The sequence below is a fragment of the Blastomyces gilchristii genome (genome assembly GCF_000003855.2).
Source record: "Blastomyces gilchristii SLH14081 genomic scaffold supercont1.1, whole genome shotgun sequence".
NCBI classification, from domain to species: Eukaryota; Fungi; Ascomycota; class Eurotiomycetes; order Onygenales; family Ajellomycetaceae; genus Blastomyces; species Blastomyces gilchristii.
The window spans coordinates 6,860,348-6,879,279 of NW_003101682.1; the positions used below are offsets into that span (position 1 = coordinate 6,860,348).

Below are 18,932 nucleotides of genomic sequence, written 5' to 3' on the forward strand. Positions count from 1 at the left end.
GTACATACATTGGATGGGGGCTCTTTCTTTCTTTCTTTCTTTTCTTTTCTCATTACATAACTCTCTCGATCATAATAAAGTTGAAGGGGCTTGGGGTTAATAGTTCCTTCGTCTGTTTCTTCTTTTTTCCGGTGGCTTGTTATAAGTAGAATGTATGATACCCCCCCGACCAGCCCTAACCACAAGGCTATATTAGTCCTAGAGAATATTCCAAAAGTTGGAACTGTGGCTCAATCTGTTTACTACGTATCTTATTGCACACTTCTGAGGGAACGAACGTATGGAACACCAAATCAAGCAATACCGACTTCAGGGTCGTCTTCGATGTTCGTCGATGAAGCCCGGAGTCAACGATCTTGCAAATGGAACTGCTACAGTTGAACCTCCTGTCTTCGAAGAAAACGGGTTTGTTATTTAGTCGATCTTCAGGTTCTCGAGGAGCTATTGGGAGAATGACCCCGGAATGATTGAGCTTGGACTCATGGAGCTACATCGCCTACTCGGTGCATGTAAACATCAAGAGTCAAGAACCGTCCAGCTGTGTTGTGCTAGACTGAATGCCTTATCTCTCTCTTCTGGACAGGGTTTAAGTTTGGGCAGCCTTGCAGCCCACGAGACAAATCAACGCCGATTATGTTGTATCCGTGAATTCCCTTTTTAAATTTAGCACCAACGAAAGGTGACGCGACCATACGCGCAGCATCCGAGCGAGTCCATCCTGGGACCATGATAAGCGATTCTTGCTTCCATTCAGTACTACGTATTCAACTCCAGGCTAAAAATATTGTTCTATTAAATCAAAACAGATCTAATCTTCTCGAATTTATACCTCTACCAGAGACAGAGCGAGAAAATGCATGTATGTCATCTTCACTTTGTCAAGTTCCAAAACCAACCTACTCATAGAGTACTCCCACGATGCGAAGAAAACACGCAGTCATCATCCAAACCTTCGCAGTGTTCAGGTCAGCGCGAGTCAGAGGTAGAAGAGGCGACGGTGGGCTTGGTTTCAGATTTCAAGGCCCTGGAGCAACTCACTAGCTCCAGCGCGGCTGTGAAAGCGAAACGGGCATCGAATGTCTTAGATCGGGTCCCAGAAAACACACACCTCGACGTGCAGGTTGGGGAAGGTTCTACCGACAACGATAAGGGGAAATCCAAAGAAAGTCGTTGAATGTCATATGAATGTGGACCAAGTCTGAGAAAGTATGTACCCTAAGTCGCAGGCGAAGTGGGAGCTGAACTTTGTATGCATTGGAGTGCGATACATCGGTTTCTGTGCCTAGTTGTTCATCTGAAACGCCTCTCTGAGCTGGATGTCACAGTTCTTCTTGTCATTACATTTTGCCCGAATGAAAGCGCTGGCTTCGCGACACCAATAAAACCCAACAATCTTGTAGAATTCCTGATCTTTTAAGTGCTGCGCAGCGAACTGGGGTTGGATTCTGTCGTAGAAGAGCGAATGCAGGGCTGGCGGACTCCGCAGAGCAAGGTTATACCAAAATGTCCCGATTTTCCACCCGGACCGTATGGTGTGAGACAACCTACATCGATGGCTCTCGGCTTCCTCTACCTTCCTTTTCACTTTCTTCGAGGATCCGCGTAAATTCTTCAACATGGTTGTTGTAAGGGTCTAAGTCGATTGCATCAAGCTCCTTACCGCCTAGCCAGTGCGGGAGCTGGATGAACTCAAAAGGAAGAGAAGCAGCCCATTCCAGGTCAATTATATCAGTGATGTTGCAGTCTTTGTCCACAAAGATATTGCTCTGATGGAGGTCAGTCAAGGAAAATGCAAATGGGCCAGCATCATAGTCATGATACATCTGACTAATGCAGTCACCTATACCCTTGACAGCATTCAAGTTATGTCGAAGCTGATTGTCATGATATGACAGAAGATCAGTGACGTATGCAATCACACTTGTGTAAGTGCGGTCCCTCACTATGTGCATGAGAACCTCTGTGTTTTCTAATTCTTGAAGCATTGAAGTTAGAGGTTGATTGGCCAACCTGAGAAATCTGTTATCATTGACTGTAAAAGATTCAATTTTTAGTAGTTTTATTCAGCTCATTGCTAGCATTAGATGTGAAGCCTGCTACTAAGGGCCTGTTCGGTGACCCCGTCCAGGGCCGTATAAGTCCGTACAGTGCCAGCTTGTACGGCCCTGGACAGCTCTGGCCAGGGTTATACATGCTAACCTGGCCGGATAAGGCCTTCTGTTCAGTAGATTCTGTGTATAACTCTGTACAACTCGCCAAGCATGCCAAGCTGACAGTCAGATTCATATTATAGAGTTCAATGATGTATTTAGCTGAAAAAGTGATAGATCTAAACCTATTCAAGTTAAATCTGTACTGTATATGCTGGAATGAGTCATGATATTATACTGACATGTTTCAGTGTGGCTGTACAGAGTACAGAGTACAGCATTCAGAGACCTGCAAATATCATTAAAAATCAACAATCATGATGAGCAACTGTGATAATGTAACTTGAGAAGCAATATGACAGTATCTATGTCATAGACAGCAGTTAATAAGGCTTGTCACTGCAAAAGTGATCAATTTGAGACTCATTAAGATTCATTTTTCACTGATATTTGATGTGTAAAGACAACGTAATCAACCACCCAACGCCCGCTTACACCCAACACCCGCCATTTTGCCATCATGATGATGAAATATTTTCAACAATATCTCAACAACACAATTAGATTTTAAGGTGATATATTATATGATGAAAATATATATAGAAAATTACACATAAAAATATACAGCTAATCCTGTAGATGTTTATTGAACTTAATAACTTACTCAGAATATGAAATCTTAAGTAAAGACAGATTTAGTAAATAAGCAGTTATTAAATCAGTAGAGATTGTAATATCATCAGATTTCTTCAACAGTGAATTCATGAGTACTCTGACAGGGCTCTGAAAATGTGATTTAGTCACTCTTTATGAAATCAAGAGTCTACTTCAGAAGTAGTTATCTGAATCATGAATAACTCTTATAGAAGAAGTCTCAGAGAACTTATTAATTACTCACAGAATATCATTCTCTGCATCTGTGACAGAGAAACTCTTTAAACTTACAAATAAATCAATCTCAGTAAAGAATATTCTTGAGCATCTTCTATGAAATTAAGCTATTTTTCTATAAGAAATACTTACTGTCTGTAAACATTCTTAAACTGAGTCTTTAGATATAATCTTCAGAGATACTTATAAACTGAAAAGAAACTTTCTTAAATTATAATTACTTAAGATTACTTATTAAATTATAATCTATAAAAGCTTTTATAAGTTTATATTTAAAATTGACTTACAAGCTTAGCTGTGTAATATGAAAGATGAAGAAGCTATTATTTATATAATAATAAATCTCTACTATACTGAAGTTAAGAACTGGCTGAATTATCTAGAGAATGATTATAAGAGATTTCACTAATCTATTCTTAAGATCTATTTAGAGAATAAGTTGAAGAACTTTATAAGCTGAACAGAGAACATCTGAACTGTAATTATTAATATTAGAAAAAGAGATGAGAAATCTGATAAAAACTACTTATAGTACTTTATAAAATTATGATATAAATTGAGATCTGTAGAAATAGAGCTCTGAAATAAGACCTGAATAATGATATTTATAAAGAGACTGAATAAAAATATATAGAATAAGCTTATTAAGTAAGACTCTAAGTTCTTAATTCTGAAGAAATTGATAACTCTTATTTATTACTTATAAATTACTGTAAGAGTTATAAATTTATAAAGAGTGAATCACTAACTAACTCTATAAGAATTAAAATAATAGAGAACAGATTTATTAGAGAAAAATAATAAGATATAGAGAGATTTATATCTAACTACTGAGTAGAGAGAGAGAGCTTTATAAGCTCTTATAAACAGAGTATATAATAGAGAGACTAAGAAAAAGAGACTTTATTTTATCTATTCTAAATTAAAACATCTCTGTATAAACTATCTGAATAAATTAAAATAGAAATTTAAGAAGTTATAGACAGAGTTAGTAACAGTCTTCTTAAGAGTTTTAAAGCTAATATCTGAATCTGTTACTCTCTCAATAAAAATACTTACTTATAAGAAGAGACTACACTACAGTACTACTGTCTTATAAGTATGAAAAGTATTAATAAACTCAGAATCTCAGATCACTATAGTGTTTCTAAAGCTTATGAAGTGAATAAACTGAATAATAAAAACTGAGAATCTGCTCTTATAATAAGCAGACTGTGAGAACTCAGATCTGAGAACTAAGAGACTTATAAGAGTTATCTTTAAATTATAAAATCTCTTCAGAATCTGAAGAGAATTTATAGAAACTATAATTATTATAGATATTACAGATAATATATACTTAAGACTTATATAACTTCAAAAATATAATTTATATATAGCTGTTTATAAGTCAGGTTTATACTTTCAATCAGTGTTGATAGACTCACTTATAAAGATAGAATTAGTTAATACTATAGAGTTAATTAGAGAAGACAAGCTTATCTATATAATAACTTTATAAATATCTGAGAACTTCACAGTTATAAAAACTGAGCTTCAGATATCAGAGAAATACTGAGATCTTATAGAGATATTTAACTTAGTAAAGACAGCTGAGCTTTCTTCTTACTATAAGAAGAACTTAATAATAAATTTAATAGAAGAGTAGAAACTCTTCTGAGAATTAATCTATAAGCTCTTTTATTATGAGACAGAGATCTTACAGATCTATATAAAGAAGAATCTGAAGAATAACTTTATCTAATCTTTATAAATCTCTATAGAAGTCTCTGTAATATTCATGAAGAAGAAGAATAAAAATTTCAGATTATATATAAACTATTACAATCTGAACTTCAAGATAATAAAGAGTTACTATTCTTTATCTCTGATTGAGAATATAATCAACTGTCTCACAGAAGCTGTTATATTCATATAACTGAATATAATTAATATATATACATAACTGTGAATACAGTCTAAGAATAAATAAAAGACTGTCTTTAAAACTATACTAAGATTGTTTAAATATCTAGTAATATCTTTTAATCTGACTAATATCTCTATAGTATTTCAGTCTTTTATTAATAAAATACTTTATATATATCTGAATATCTTCATGATAATATATCTGAATAATGTGATAGTGTACTTTATAAAGAAGAAAGAATACACTGAGTATGTATAAAGTGTATTAAAGATCTTAGATAAGATAGAACTGTATATTAAGTTTATAAAGTATAACTTCAGTGTCTATTAGATTAATTTTCTAGAATATATAATTATCACAGATAATATTCAGATGAAATCTTCACAGATTAAGACTATTCTATTATAATCAGAGTTAACTAGTATTTATAAAATTTAAATCTTTCTAAGTTTTATGAATTTCTATAAATAGTTTATCTTTATATTTATAAGAATCTTCTTAACTCTTACAGACATGCTGAAGAGTGAAAATAAGAAGAAGTCATTCTATAAATAGAGAATAAAAAGATTATTAAGAAGAAAGAGCTGTAAGAACTTTCTTATCTTAAAAGCTTACAGAGTCTTTATAAGATTGAAATAGATATTTATAAATACAGTGATACTATTTCACTTTAATCTCTTACTCTTAATTAGATTAGAGACAGATGTCTTTTTCTTTATAATTTCAGAAATAGTCTTATAACTACAGTTAAATGAGAACTGAGTTTCAGTGATCTTTTTCTTATAAAAGATGTAACTTATAGATATGGTTCAGAAGAACATACAACTGTCAAGGTGGTTCGGAAGAACGTACAACCGTCGGATAATAACGCGGCCGCTTCCGAACTTGCTTATAAATGTAAAGAAGTCATAGCGGCCACTAATTAATTTAGCATACAATATATAAGAAGCTGATGTACACCTGTAATTATACACTGACTGAAGCAACCTTTGAATCACATCTGATAGCATGTCTAAAAACCGGTGAGAAGCACAGACTTCTTCAGAATGTGATAATTTCATCTATGAAGTGATTCATAGTTATCATGCCAGTGTGATTCTAGAATGTCTCAAAAGATAGCATATGAAGAGTAGTGAGTGAAAGAGCATCTGATTGATACTGCTTCACTTATTAAGAAAATGCCATGTATGTAAATAAATGAGATGTGAGAAAAGAAATGAGAGTAATAAACCAGATTCAAAGAAGTTCACTTTCTATCTAAAAGAAGAATAAAAAGAGAGAGATGATCATCATCAGAGTTATATAATAATAACAGAAATTATATAGTGATATAATAATATAGTAATATAATAATAGATATTGTACAATTAATAAGAAATCACTGAAATGAATATCTCTTCTAGTTAATATGAATAACACTCTTCTCTGCTATCTGAACTGAAAGATATACAGAACCTCTCAGAGAATTTACTCAAAGTAGTAAGAAAAGCAGCTGAAATCACTGAACTGAAATCAAAGCTCTGTATGTGTATGAGAATTCTAAATGAGATTGAGGTCTTGTGTATACAGTGACAGACTGAGATGAAAGTTAAATAACAATTAACATTCACTGCAGATCAAGTATTCACTATGAAAAGCTTCACTGACATAATCATCATCATCAATAAGAATAGAGAAAATCAGGTCTTAGATCTGCAGTGAGAGATTGAATATTTACAGATAACTATGCTAAATCTGAAGATCTTATCACAATTGTTCACAATCTCTTCAGAAGTGTATATATTATCAGAGATCACTGCATAGAATGAGAATCTGAGTATGAAATATATTAAGTCAGAAGGTCTGCTGAAGTCACTATACTTCAATAATAATTAAAAAAATGATGCTGTAATCAGCTGACTAAGTCAGATATAATCATATTATTAGATTAAATATGAACTCACAGACAGATAGTTAATGAAATTTCAACAAGTCTTAAGATCTACTGTGTTTCTACACAGAAAAGTGAAGTTATTATAAATGACTGATAAAAAGATGAATCTTATAGATCTGAAGTAATATTCATTCTTATAAATATGAAATGAGTTTTTCAAATGAATCTTGTATAACTTTGAGAAAGAGAATTTATAAGATAAGCATTACAAACACTTTACTAAGTGTAGATAAGTAAGTGATCTTATATTATACTTTACACACTTCAGCTTATACTATCTTATGTTAAATGAAGAGCTTTCAATATCTTTCTATTTACAGATCTTTATTCATGATCTTACATCTGAGTTGAGAGCAGAATAAAAATGCTTAATCTTATAATCAGACACAGTGAAAGAAGCATACAACATTCTCATTATGCAGAAATAAGTAAGTCAATTGTAACAGAAAATACTGTAATCAAGTATATCTCAGTAGAGAACAGATAATCAGACTTCTATAATATAAGTTACACACTCAGATGCAATGAATCTAGATCTGAATGTTATTATTAAAGTACTGAATTCTCTGAAAAAGAGATTCTCTGAGTGAAAATCTTGATATTATGAGTATTGAGCTTGCTTTAACTGCAGATACTAAAATTATGATGCAAAAGATTACACTCAGCATGCACAGTCAAGAGAAGTAAGAGAGTTAAAAAACTAGCAGAATCAGTGAGCTTGAAGACACTCACTAATATTCTATGAAAAGTCTTCAAAGTGAAAGAGATGCTCATGTTTAGACTAACTGTGTGACCGTGTCTGAAACCAGAATCAAACTTTACAGTTGTTATATTGTCTAAAAGCATTATTTCTGATCATGATTTGTATTCATCACATTGATCTCAAATCATGTTATTTTAAATATTAAAGATCTCAGATTCACTTTTCAAATAAAAATCTAGTCTCAGATAAAGAATATGTTTGAATTCTTAGTTACATTTTCATTCTGATTTTATTATTGAAAATAACATTAAATGAGATTATGAAATCATTTCTTACTTACATAATATTATAACATAGTGCTTATTTGTTGAAAATTTAATAGAGAGTATTATCAAATATTATTACTTTTCTGAATATAAATTATAATTAATATCATTTTAATTAAAAAAAAAAATATAAAATATAAAAAATAACAAAAAAATAAAAAATAAAAAAACAAGAAAAAATCACAATAAAAAAAAAAAAGAGAAAGAAAAAAAGAAGAGAAAGAAAAAAAGAGAAAGAAAGAGAAAGAAAAAAAAAATAAAAAGAAAAAGAAAAAAATAAAAAATAAAAATAAAAAAAAATCAAGATTACAGAGCTGTAGTACTCTTAAAATACTTACTTCTCAGAGTCTTTACAATATTCATCACTAACTGTATATCTCTCACAGTGAGAATAACACAGTTACAATGAGTCATTATCTTAATATCATCTAATAAATAATCAGTATATATCTATATAAATGTGAATAATTAGAAAATATACACTTAAAAAGTATGATCAGAATGAACTCTGCTGTCACTTGAATAACATTAAGAATAGAATACTGAAATTGATGATTTCTCTCATTGATTTCACAGATAAGGTGTGTGAAGATGATCTTGAAGAATATAAGATTCTCTGACTTCTAATAGAAACAGATCTTATGAAGAGACTCTATTTTCATTATATCAGAGACTGAGTATTATTAAAAAGTATTACTTTAATACACATGTACTTACTGCAGTGATTCACTCTCTATGCATGTGACTGAGAGTTACAGCTTTCTCATATCATACAGCTCTCTCTGAGATGCTGCTGTCAGTTTACAATTCATACAGTCTCTTAGTTCAGTACACACTATGTATATGCAGCTCTGTGTACTGAGACTGTGTTAGTCATTATAACCTGATGTGATACTTGCTTTTTACAGGCTATGTTTTGTTTGATTGAGAGCAGAAGGAAACACAACTGCTGTTTTATTTAAGAAGAGAAGTGAATAATTGAATCTGTAGAAGATAATTTGATTTCTTCTACATTTGAAATTTAATTAGTCTATACTCTTCAATTTGAGAGTTTCTGAGAGTGTTTTAATAGTTTTCATACCAGCTTGAAATTAGTGATTGATTGAAGAAGAGAAAAGAGAGAAGAAAGAAATAAGAATAACTTATCTTTATAATATAAAAACAGAGAATTGCTGCAATTATTTATTCTAGTAATAAAGATCTGTTTTCTGCATGTATTTCTGATACAGATTATATAATAACTGTATACAAAGAATATCAACAGTGAATGTATTAAATGAAGATAATATTACTATATAACACTGTAACTGTTTCTGTACATCACTGAAAGCTGTTGATATTTTCTTTAAGTCTCTTTATATTTGATAAGTCAGTAATATATTTCAATGCATTTCTTCTTTCATTATTATGATTATTATTATCATCATCATCATCATTATCACTATCATCATCATTATTATCATTATCATTATTATTATCATCATTATTATTACTATTATCATATTATTTCTAGCTGTCTCTTCTGTCTTTACTCTTTTTTAACACTCACTGAAATCAATCATGTTATCTCTCTTCAAATATTCTGCAGTTCTGCAGATTATCAAGGTATATGAGCACTGTCACAGATGAAAGAGAGAGAAGAAGAAGGCATTCAAGTAAGAGAAGATAGATTATAAGATATATTATAATATCTTGAAGAGACTCTGTAAGAGAGTAGAATGATAACAATTTTAAGTAACACTTCTGATAGATTTAGACTGAACTAAGTATAGAAATAATGCAGATGACACTGTCTGTGAGACATTGAAGAAGAAGATAGTGAAGAGTCTTATACAGTAGCAGTGAGATTAGAAGAAGTCTTAAGAATAATTTAAGATCAAGATAAAGAGAGAGAGAGAGAAGAAGAGTATTACTGTAAATAAATAGTAGCAGAAGAAGATTGAGAGAGTGTTAAAGTAAGAGATAAAGAAGTTAAAACTGATAAGTTTTTTATTTATTAAGAGATAATAATTTTTAATAATACTTCTGTTCTCTAATTGATTAGCAGAAGCTAACAGAGAAGAAGAGAATTAAGGCCTTGTTTAGATCTTAAATACACTTCATGATTCAGAATATTGAGAAGACAGCTCTGCTCTCTGAGCATGTTAATCTGCTTACTGCTGAGATGAAACCTGAGACAGCAGATCAGAAAATGCAGGATTTTAGAGCATAGATTAATCTAACTGAGAGAAAGTAGTAGAAACTCTTTTCTAAGAAGACAGTGAAGAGAGATTTTAAGATGATTATTATCTCAGATGAGAAGAAGAAGAAGAAGAAGAAGAATGAGAAATGAATTATGAAGAATAATAAGAAGAATGAGAAAGAGAAGAAAGATAATGAGTAGAAAAAGTTTTTTTCTTTTTATATTAGTTAGTTATAAGTTCATAATTATTAATAATTGAAATTAATTTTAAGTTTTTAAAAATTATTGTACAAGTTGTAATCAAGTCAGGAACAATATATATATATATATATATATTTAACTATCATGATTCACAAGTTACTATAATATATAAGTATCAACATTTTTTCAACATTGATATTTACAATATTAATATATTTTTAATAATATCATCTGATAATATAATTTAGTAACACTCTCTTTCATAATATTAATATATTTCAAGAAATATGACAGAGATTAATCAAGATTGTTTATTTACTTTTATAAATTAATAATATTCAATCTGAGTTAGTACTAAAATTATAACTAAGCTAAGAAACAAGATTATTTTCTCTTATATTAAATTCTTCTTACACATATCAGTGATCAGTTATTGAAAATAAATTATTATCTTTCTTAAATTATTATTATATCTTCTGAATTCACTTCTTTCACTTCTTTTACTTCTATTAAAGATTTATAAACTCTTTAAGAAATTACTGTGAATTACAAAGTCTATATTATTTACAATTTAACACAGAATGCTCTCTTTTAATTATAATGAATAATTACTTCATTCTTCACATCTGATTTCAGGTCATAAAATTTATAAAAAACTCAACATAAACACTGAGATAAACTATGAAATAATTATTAATAGATTATATTATAGATTACTGAAGAGTCATCTCTCTACTGCAATCACTGTAACTTTATTCAGAAATATTCATTGTGAACTAATTATAGCTCTGGAGAAATTTTTCAACATCTGAAGTCATCAGAATACAAATAATAAAAGAAAAATAATCAGAAAATTACTACTGAGCTGATAAGTTACTCTATCAGATAATAATTTTTGATAATACTAACTTTCTAATTTGAAGAAAATTATATGAAAATGACTCTGTATCAGTACTCTGATTTCATAACTCTTATCTGATAACTTTTATAAATAATTACTTTATATATATATATCTCTGAATCTTTCTCTTTAATCAATTGAAAACTCTGAATTTCAAACACTTCTTCAAATACTTAATTTAAATCTTCATATTTCACATCAATTCTGTCTTCAGTTCAATCTCAAGATATACTATAAAGTCAATATACAATATCTAGAATCAGAGTTGAAGAATCATCAAAGAGTGTCTCTCACAGTGAATGTATAAACTAGTATAAACAATCTTGCATTTATAAGAGTTATATGTTATTATATTGATAAGAACTGAACTTATTAAAAGATATTAATTGAATTTAAATTATTGATCAGTAGTCATACTGAGAATTATATAATAAAGATATTAATAACTGTGATTAAAAATAACTATTGAGATATTAGTCTCAGTCTTCTTATAATTACAACTGATAATATGCCCCGGTGGCCGAATGGTTAATGCGGCCACCCGGTAGCGCCTTGGCGTGGGAAACCAAGGCGTGTGGGTTCGAAACCCGCAGGGGATACATTAAATCCAGAACCCAAGCACCTCAGGTTTCTAATAAATACAGAGGTGTACAAATCACTTCAACAAATTGCTCTATGTTCCTGGAATGGGAAGTTATTATCGCATGTATCTAATTGTCACTCCTTTGTATTTTCCTATGTTCTTGTTATCTTGGCGTGGTCTCAACACCTGTATTTCCTCCTGTATAACCAACACTTGACCTGTATTTAACATCACGCAAGGACTCATCATAAGCTCCGCTTGCATATGAGTATAATGGAAGAATAATAATAATAATAACAACTGATAATACTGTGAATAACTACACTATGATGAAGAGCTTGAAGTAAAAATTAACTTTGTATTTCTGAAATAATAAACAAGGTCATACTCTCTGCATTACTCATGTGATTCAACTTGTGATATAAACACTAATAAAGAATTTTAAAATTAAGACAAAGAATAATGAGATGACTGATTCTGAAGATAAGAATGAGATGAAAGTGATTACTCAAGTAACTTTTGTATTCACTTTATAAAAGATAATGTTTTTTGACAACACTTTTTAATATTACTTTTTGATAATACTTTTTGATAACACTACTGTTAATTTTGAATAGATTGACTAATAATTTAAATATTACAGATTTGAAATATTGCTAATATGATTTATATCTCTTCTAAATAATAACAATGATTTTATGATATTTAATAAATAAACAAATCAGTCACATCACTGAATATGATACAGAATGTTAGAATATAATAAAGTTTAATATATAAGATAACTATTCAGACTTTTCAATTGTTATCAGATAATTAATCATTGAGTGTAATACTCTGATTAAGAAAAAGATTCAGATATTGAAACTTTCTGATATGAAGTGAACTCAGTTATAATATATGATTGATTTACTGTTTCAGTTTTATAAGATAATAAAGACAGTCTCAATCACTCATACATCAATACTGCAGTCAGTCTGATAAGTGTATAACAGTTTATTTACTCATCTTGAGAAGTAGTTGAATCACTCAAAAAGAAATTCAGTCTGAAATAATATTATAGTGCAGACTATTATTACTGTAAGAGATAAACTGGTATATTACTACAGTAAAACTGAACAATCTTTTACAGAGTACTATACTGTAGTAGCTCTACTAGATTTCTTTTATTAAGTTAATATCTACACTTCTCAAGATTGAACAGAGAAGAAATGAGACTTATATATCAAATTAATCTGAGACTACTACAATACTAACTATCAGAGATTTGAATGAGCAGATATTCAAGATATAAAGACAGTGAAATACAATTCTCTAGTAAGTAATGATCTTTGATAACACTTTATATTACATAGAACTATAATACTAACTTTGAAATAGAACTTATATACATTAATTACAATCAAAAATCAGACAAAACTACATACTTGTAAAACTGAATTTAACTGCTATCTTCAAGATAATCTGATAAATTTACATACTAAATCAATTCTAGAGTTATGAAAAATTATTGAGAGTATATATTCAACTGTTACACTGATGATATATAATATTCTGATATTTTCATTGACAGAGGTGAGAATGAAGTGAAAGTTCAACTCAAGTCAAGATATTTATCACTATTATCAGAGACAATTACAAGAAGAAATAATTAAGAAACTCATGATTGTAAAACATGAAATTATCAGACAGTTTAATATCTCTGATCACAGTATATTAGAGAAGTATAGTTTTCATGAGAAAGTGAAGAATAAACTTGCACAAGAATGTATTTAGTTATTTCATAAGTATTATCAATAATTATTACCAAATTCTGATTATATAAGTAATCACTGAATGAACTGAATAAGACTGATTTTAATCTTCAGTCTCAGTCTTATTCTGATTTTGAAAGAATGATCATCTTTCACAGTTTATTCTGAGAAATTACTCTCATTTCACTGTTCTTGAATTAAATCTGATTATTTTTCACATCATTTCTCTCAGAAATGATTCATTTTCAGATTTTTTTGAGACTTGGTCCTGGTGAGACTCACGTCAAGAAATGTATGAAATCAGATCAAATGAGATCAAATGTGAAATTCATGATCTCAGCGGTCAGTCTACTCATGTTAGAGGACTCTCTGAATTCTGTAAATGTTAAGAAGAAGCAGGCTTCTGACTGAGGTGCAGGTAAGAATGAAGTGAACACTCATCTCAATATCTTAAGGCCTGAAATGTTAATGTATAAGAGACACTTGAATAAAAATTGAGAGATGGCTACAAAAGTGTTAGCAGATACAGAAGCTTCTACACAATATATTAATAATTATATAATTTAAAGACTGAAAGAGATCTGCTGAGTGAAGAATTCCTGATACATAAGATTATCTGATAACTGATATTTGATATCATCTGCAAGAGTAAGAGTTTTCTTGCACTTTGAAGAATAATCTTACTATATTTGAGCATAAGAGCTGCAGAATGTGAAATACAATCTTATTCTTGAACTTAATTAATTTCAAAGATTCAATCTGCAGATTCAATAACATACATGTTATATACAGTTGACTGATAGAAAGAAAACAGTTCATACAATTCTATCAACTGATATGAGAAGAACATTTCACATCTCTGATATAGAAGGATTAAATCTGCTTACACATTAACAAGTAAAGAGAATGATTTGTAAGACCTCATCTGAAAGCATTCTGTATGTCATACAGGACTCAGAAGTGAAGGAAATCAAGATAAACAATATGCAGAAGAACAAGCATATAAAGAAGCTTCTGAAGAAGTATGAGAAGATCTTTCAAACAGATCTTTCACTGAAATTACTGCTGAAACAAGAATTTGTACATGAGATTGACACAGGGGATGCAAAACCAGTCAATCAGAATGCATACTCTCTGTCATAAACACACTTTAAAGAACAGAAGTGTCAGATCACAGATCTTCTAGAACATGATCTCATATAATTCTCATCAAGTATATGAGCCTTTTCAGTTCTATTTGTGAAAAAGACAGATGAAGAGTGATGAATGTGTATCAATTATCAAGCACTTAATAAGCTTATGATTAAGAATGAATATTCATTGTCACAGATTTAACAACAGTTGAATACAGTTGAAAATACTCAATATCTATTGAAGATTGATCTTCTCTCGGAATACTGACAGATTTATACAGACAAACTGTCAGTTCTGTAAACCATATTTAATACATAATAAGAGAAGTTTGAATTCCTGATAATACTATTCAGTCTAATAAATATGTCTGTCATCTTTCAAACAATGATGAATATAATTCTTTATAAACAGAATGAAATCTCATATCTTATATATCTCAATGATATTCTAGTCTTTTCAAACTTATATGATGAATATCTGAAGTATCTCAATAAAGTGCTTATAACTCTGACAGAGTATAAGCTCTATATCAAATCAACAAAGTGTGTGTTTGAAACAGAAGAGTTGAAGTTTATAGAATATATAGTAAGTGATAACTGTATACATCTCATCTCAGAGAAATTGAATATTATAGTGAATTAATCACAGCTGAGAAATGTACATTATATATAACAGTTTCTTAAGTTAATCTTATACTACTGCAGATTTATCAAGGATTTTATATGAATATCTACATCACTCTCAGATCTCTTAAGAGAAATGAATGCAAATCTGTGAAAGAAGAAGTTTTATTTAATTATCTGAAATGCTGTGTGCGAAGAGGCTTTTCTCATACTGAGAAAATGCATAATAATATCTCAGTGCTTATTCAATCAGATCATGATAAATCTTTCTACATTGAGACAGATGCATCTGAATGAGCTATTAAAGACACTGTTCTACAGATGAGTAAGAACAGCAAGCTGCACTCAGTGATATATGATGATAGAAAACTATCAAATACTGAGCTCAATTACTCAGTGTATAAAAAGAAATTGCTAGTGATCAAGCACACACTGATGTTGTGAGATAGATATATTAATAATGAGTATATAACAATAATGATCATGAATTATGAAAGTCTTATCTATCTACAATCAATGATAAAATCTTTCAAACACTTAGTATGTTAAATCTCAGAGTTTCAAGTATACAATCTTCATATCAAATACTGAAAGAGATTGAATGCTGTGATATCTAATACAATCAGTTGCAGATCTGATTTCATGAGTGAGAATTCTGTGAATCAGATATAAGAAAAGTTTATGTTAAACATACTGAGAGAGTGCAAGGAATCAGAATAAGTGAATGTTATAATCTCTCACTTGAAGAATGATAAGATGTCAGATAACAAGTATCTCACAAGAGTAGTAGAAGAGATGCTTTCAAACTTCAAGCTGAGAAAATTGAAAAACAATATTGTGCTTTACTATGATCTAGAATATGCAGAAGCTCTCTATCTAGAATCTTCATTTAGACACAACTTGATGACTCACATGCACAAGGAATTCAGTCACTTAGAAAGCCCTGAACTCATGAATGTACTTGAATCAAGAGTATACTGACTAAGTATGACTGAGAACATTCAGATGTATACTCACAAGTGTCTGAATTATCAGGTTGTGAAAGAATCTAAGAAAGAGTTAGAATGTGAGAAAGTGCAATATCAGATAAAGTGTATAATACAACTGTTCAAACAATGAGAGATGAATCTCATAGACATATTATCACAAATACTAAATGAAAATCAATGAATAATCACTGCTATTAATTACACTACTGACTGATCAGTCACAAAAGCAGTTTCAGAGATAATAGAGAAGATGATGATGAAGTTTCTATATGATGAAATCTATATTAACTATGAAATACTGTATGAGATTCTAACTGATAATGATGTGAATCTCATAGAAGAAGTAGTGAGGCATTTCATAAGTTAGTTATAGACAAGACATTGTAGAACAACATCATATCATTCACAGATAAACAGGAAGATGAAACACTTGAATGAAATCTTGAGCAACATGCTGACAAAATATCTAGTGAGCAAGTCTATGAGATTATGAGATGAATATCTCAGTCAGACACTATTAATCACATGAATTCAGCAGTATGCAGTCTTTAAGCATTCACTATTCTATCTGTTGTATGAATTGCATCCGCGCATTCTGAAGAATGCTTTGAAAAAGATGAAGAAGAAAACAGCAGTTACAGACACAACAGTTGTGAACATAGAATCAAGATTGAAAGAGATCAGTCATATATATGCAAAAGCTAATAAGTTACTTCTGAACTGAGCAATTCAATTGAAAAGAATATGAGACTCACTAGTTAAGAAATCAAGTCTCAAGATAAGAACATGAATTCTTATATACAATGAAAATTCTGAGAAGTTTTAATCTAGATGATTTGAGTTATATAAAATACTCAAATCACATTCTCTGAGAATATATACATTGAAAGAACCAGAGGGACAGATCTTATACAACTTAATAAATGATTCATGACTTGTGAAAGTAAAGATACAAGACTTAAGTAGATTATGATTATCTACAGCACTATTATCAGTGTTGAAAAAGAAGAGACTTATAATTGAAAAGTCTCATAAAGTAAGAGAAATCATAGATGCTTATGAATCAGATAATCTCACTTATTTCAATCTTTTCATGATTATAAGAAAAGAATGAGAAGAAATAGAGAAATCAGATGAATGTCACACTTCAATAAGTGATGAGACTGTAGCTGATTGTATGATAACACACTGTAGATAGTAGATGCAACATGATAAAGAGCAGTCTCAAAGTGACAGACTTACACATGAGTTAGATTACAGAAGAAAAAGGAATTCAGAGTTGAATTTGACTGTTTATATCAGTTCAATTGTGAAGATAACAGAGGACAAAGCATCTGAAACATTCATGAATATATGAGATCAAGCTATCTCAATCTCTGAAGACACTCAGAGATCAGATGAGATTAGTTTTAATGAGCTGTTTACTGTAGTGATTTGAGTGAGTGAAGAGAGACAGTATAATGCATAGACTGACCGTGTGACCGTGTCTGAGACCAGGACCAGAATTTTTGATAGTCTCATTGCCAATTCGACAGATCTCATTACACGGTTCTAACATTAGATAGTAGTTTCATACTGTCTCAGTGAGACTTACTGTCTACTCTTGTCACATTTTTCAAATGAGACCATGATTTCCACTTCTCAATTTAAATTATTTTTATTGCTTTAAATGACTTTAAATCTCATTTGAGCGTTACCAAAAAGTGTTACTTTTTAAAAAATTAAAAATAGTCTAAAAAAAACCTTAAAATGTCTAAAAATAGTAACTTTATGCCAAGAATGGGACTAAATGGGACCAAATGAGATCACTTTCTCATTTTTTTCAAGTCATGGTTTCATTTTGAGATCTGATATATAGTCACTTTGCATGTTTATTTAATGATTAGTCTCAGCGGGATTCACGCCAAGAAATGTATGAGATCAGACCAAGTGGGATCAAACATGAAATTCATGATCTCAGCGGCCAGTCTAATAATGCACAAGACAGAATCATAAAAGATGAAAGCTGCTGAATCTAGTCACTGAATACTGTATTATATAGAGGTCATGTAAGAGTAGTGACTAGCAGATAAAGAAAAAGTGTAAGAAAAGAAAAGAGATAATGAATTAATCATCAACTGTAAGAGTCAGCTGTAAAAGATAAATGTTATTATATACACTTCATTCATTTTCATATACTATATATTTAATCTATTTCCAATGCCACATCATCTGAAAAATTTTAAAAATAAAGAAAATCTCAAAACTTGAGATCTGTAAGAAATTTGAGAACTGTAAGCTGCTCTTGCAACAATGCTGTATACATCTTCAATTTCTCTACTGCTCTGTGTACAACATTAATGTCATTTATCACAAGATTAACTGAAATACCAATATAGAAATGTGTATGTGTATATGTAGAAAAATTGAAGAAGAGTGCAGGATCTGCAGAACTAGAAGTCAGGACAGAGAGAACAGAGATGAAAGAAATAGAAGAAGAAGAAGATACAGAACTGAATAAATAATAGTGAAAGCTACTTGAAATCAAATACTTATAATCTGATATGCACACAACCTTTCTCACAGAGAAGAGAGAGAAAGTGATGAGAGAAGCTTGAGAGTGAGAGAAGATAGTCTCAGTGATATTATTATCTTTGATTAGAATGATCTCTGA

The 18,932-nt window shown here is 30.2% G+C and overlaps 2 protein-coding genes and 1 pseudogene across 3 annotated transcripts; 2 read left to right on the forward strand and 1 right to left on the reverse strand.

Annotated features, from left to right (window-relative positions):
- Positions 1 to 280: 280 nt before the first annotated feature.
- On the forward strand, positions 281 to 1,372 carry BDBG_00735 (uncharacterized protein; the record flags this gene model as incomplete). Its single annotated transcript, XM_031720009.1, has 2 exons — positions 281 to 405; positions 907 to 1,372. The coding sequence occupies 2 exons, from the start codon at positions 281 to 283 to the stop codon at positions 1,172 to 1,174; spliced, it is 393 nt and encodes a 130-aa protein (XP_031575988.1). The 3' UTR covers positions 1,175 to 1,372.
- BDBG_00736 (uncharacterized protein) lies at positions 887 to 2,669 on the reverse strand (the record flags this gene model as incomplete). Its single annotated transcript, XM_002629444.2, has 4 exons — positions 887 to 1,445; positions 1,549 to 2,010; positions 2,147 to 2,217; positions 2,646 to 2,669. The coding sequence occupies 4 exons, from the start codon at positions 2,667 to 2,669 to the stop codon at positions 1,283 to 1,285; spliced, it is 720 nt and encodes a 239-aa protein (XP_002629490.2). The 3' UTR covers positions 887 to 1,282.
- A 9,037-nt stretch (positions 2,670 to 11,706) lies between these two features.
- Positions 11,707 to 11,795, forward strand: BDBG_16186 (annotated as a pseudogene). The gene has a single exon. The product of its transcript is annotated as a tRNA-OTHER (tRNA).
- The last annotated feature ends 7,137 nt before the right edge of the window (positions 11,796 to 18,932 follow it).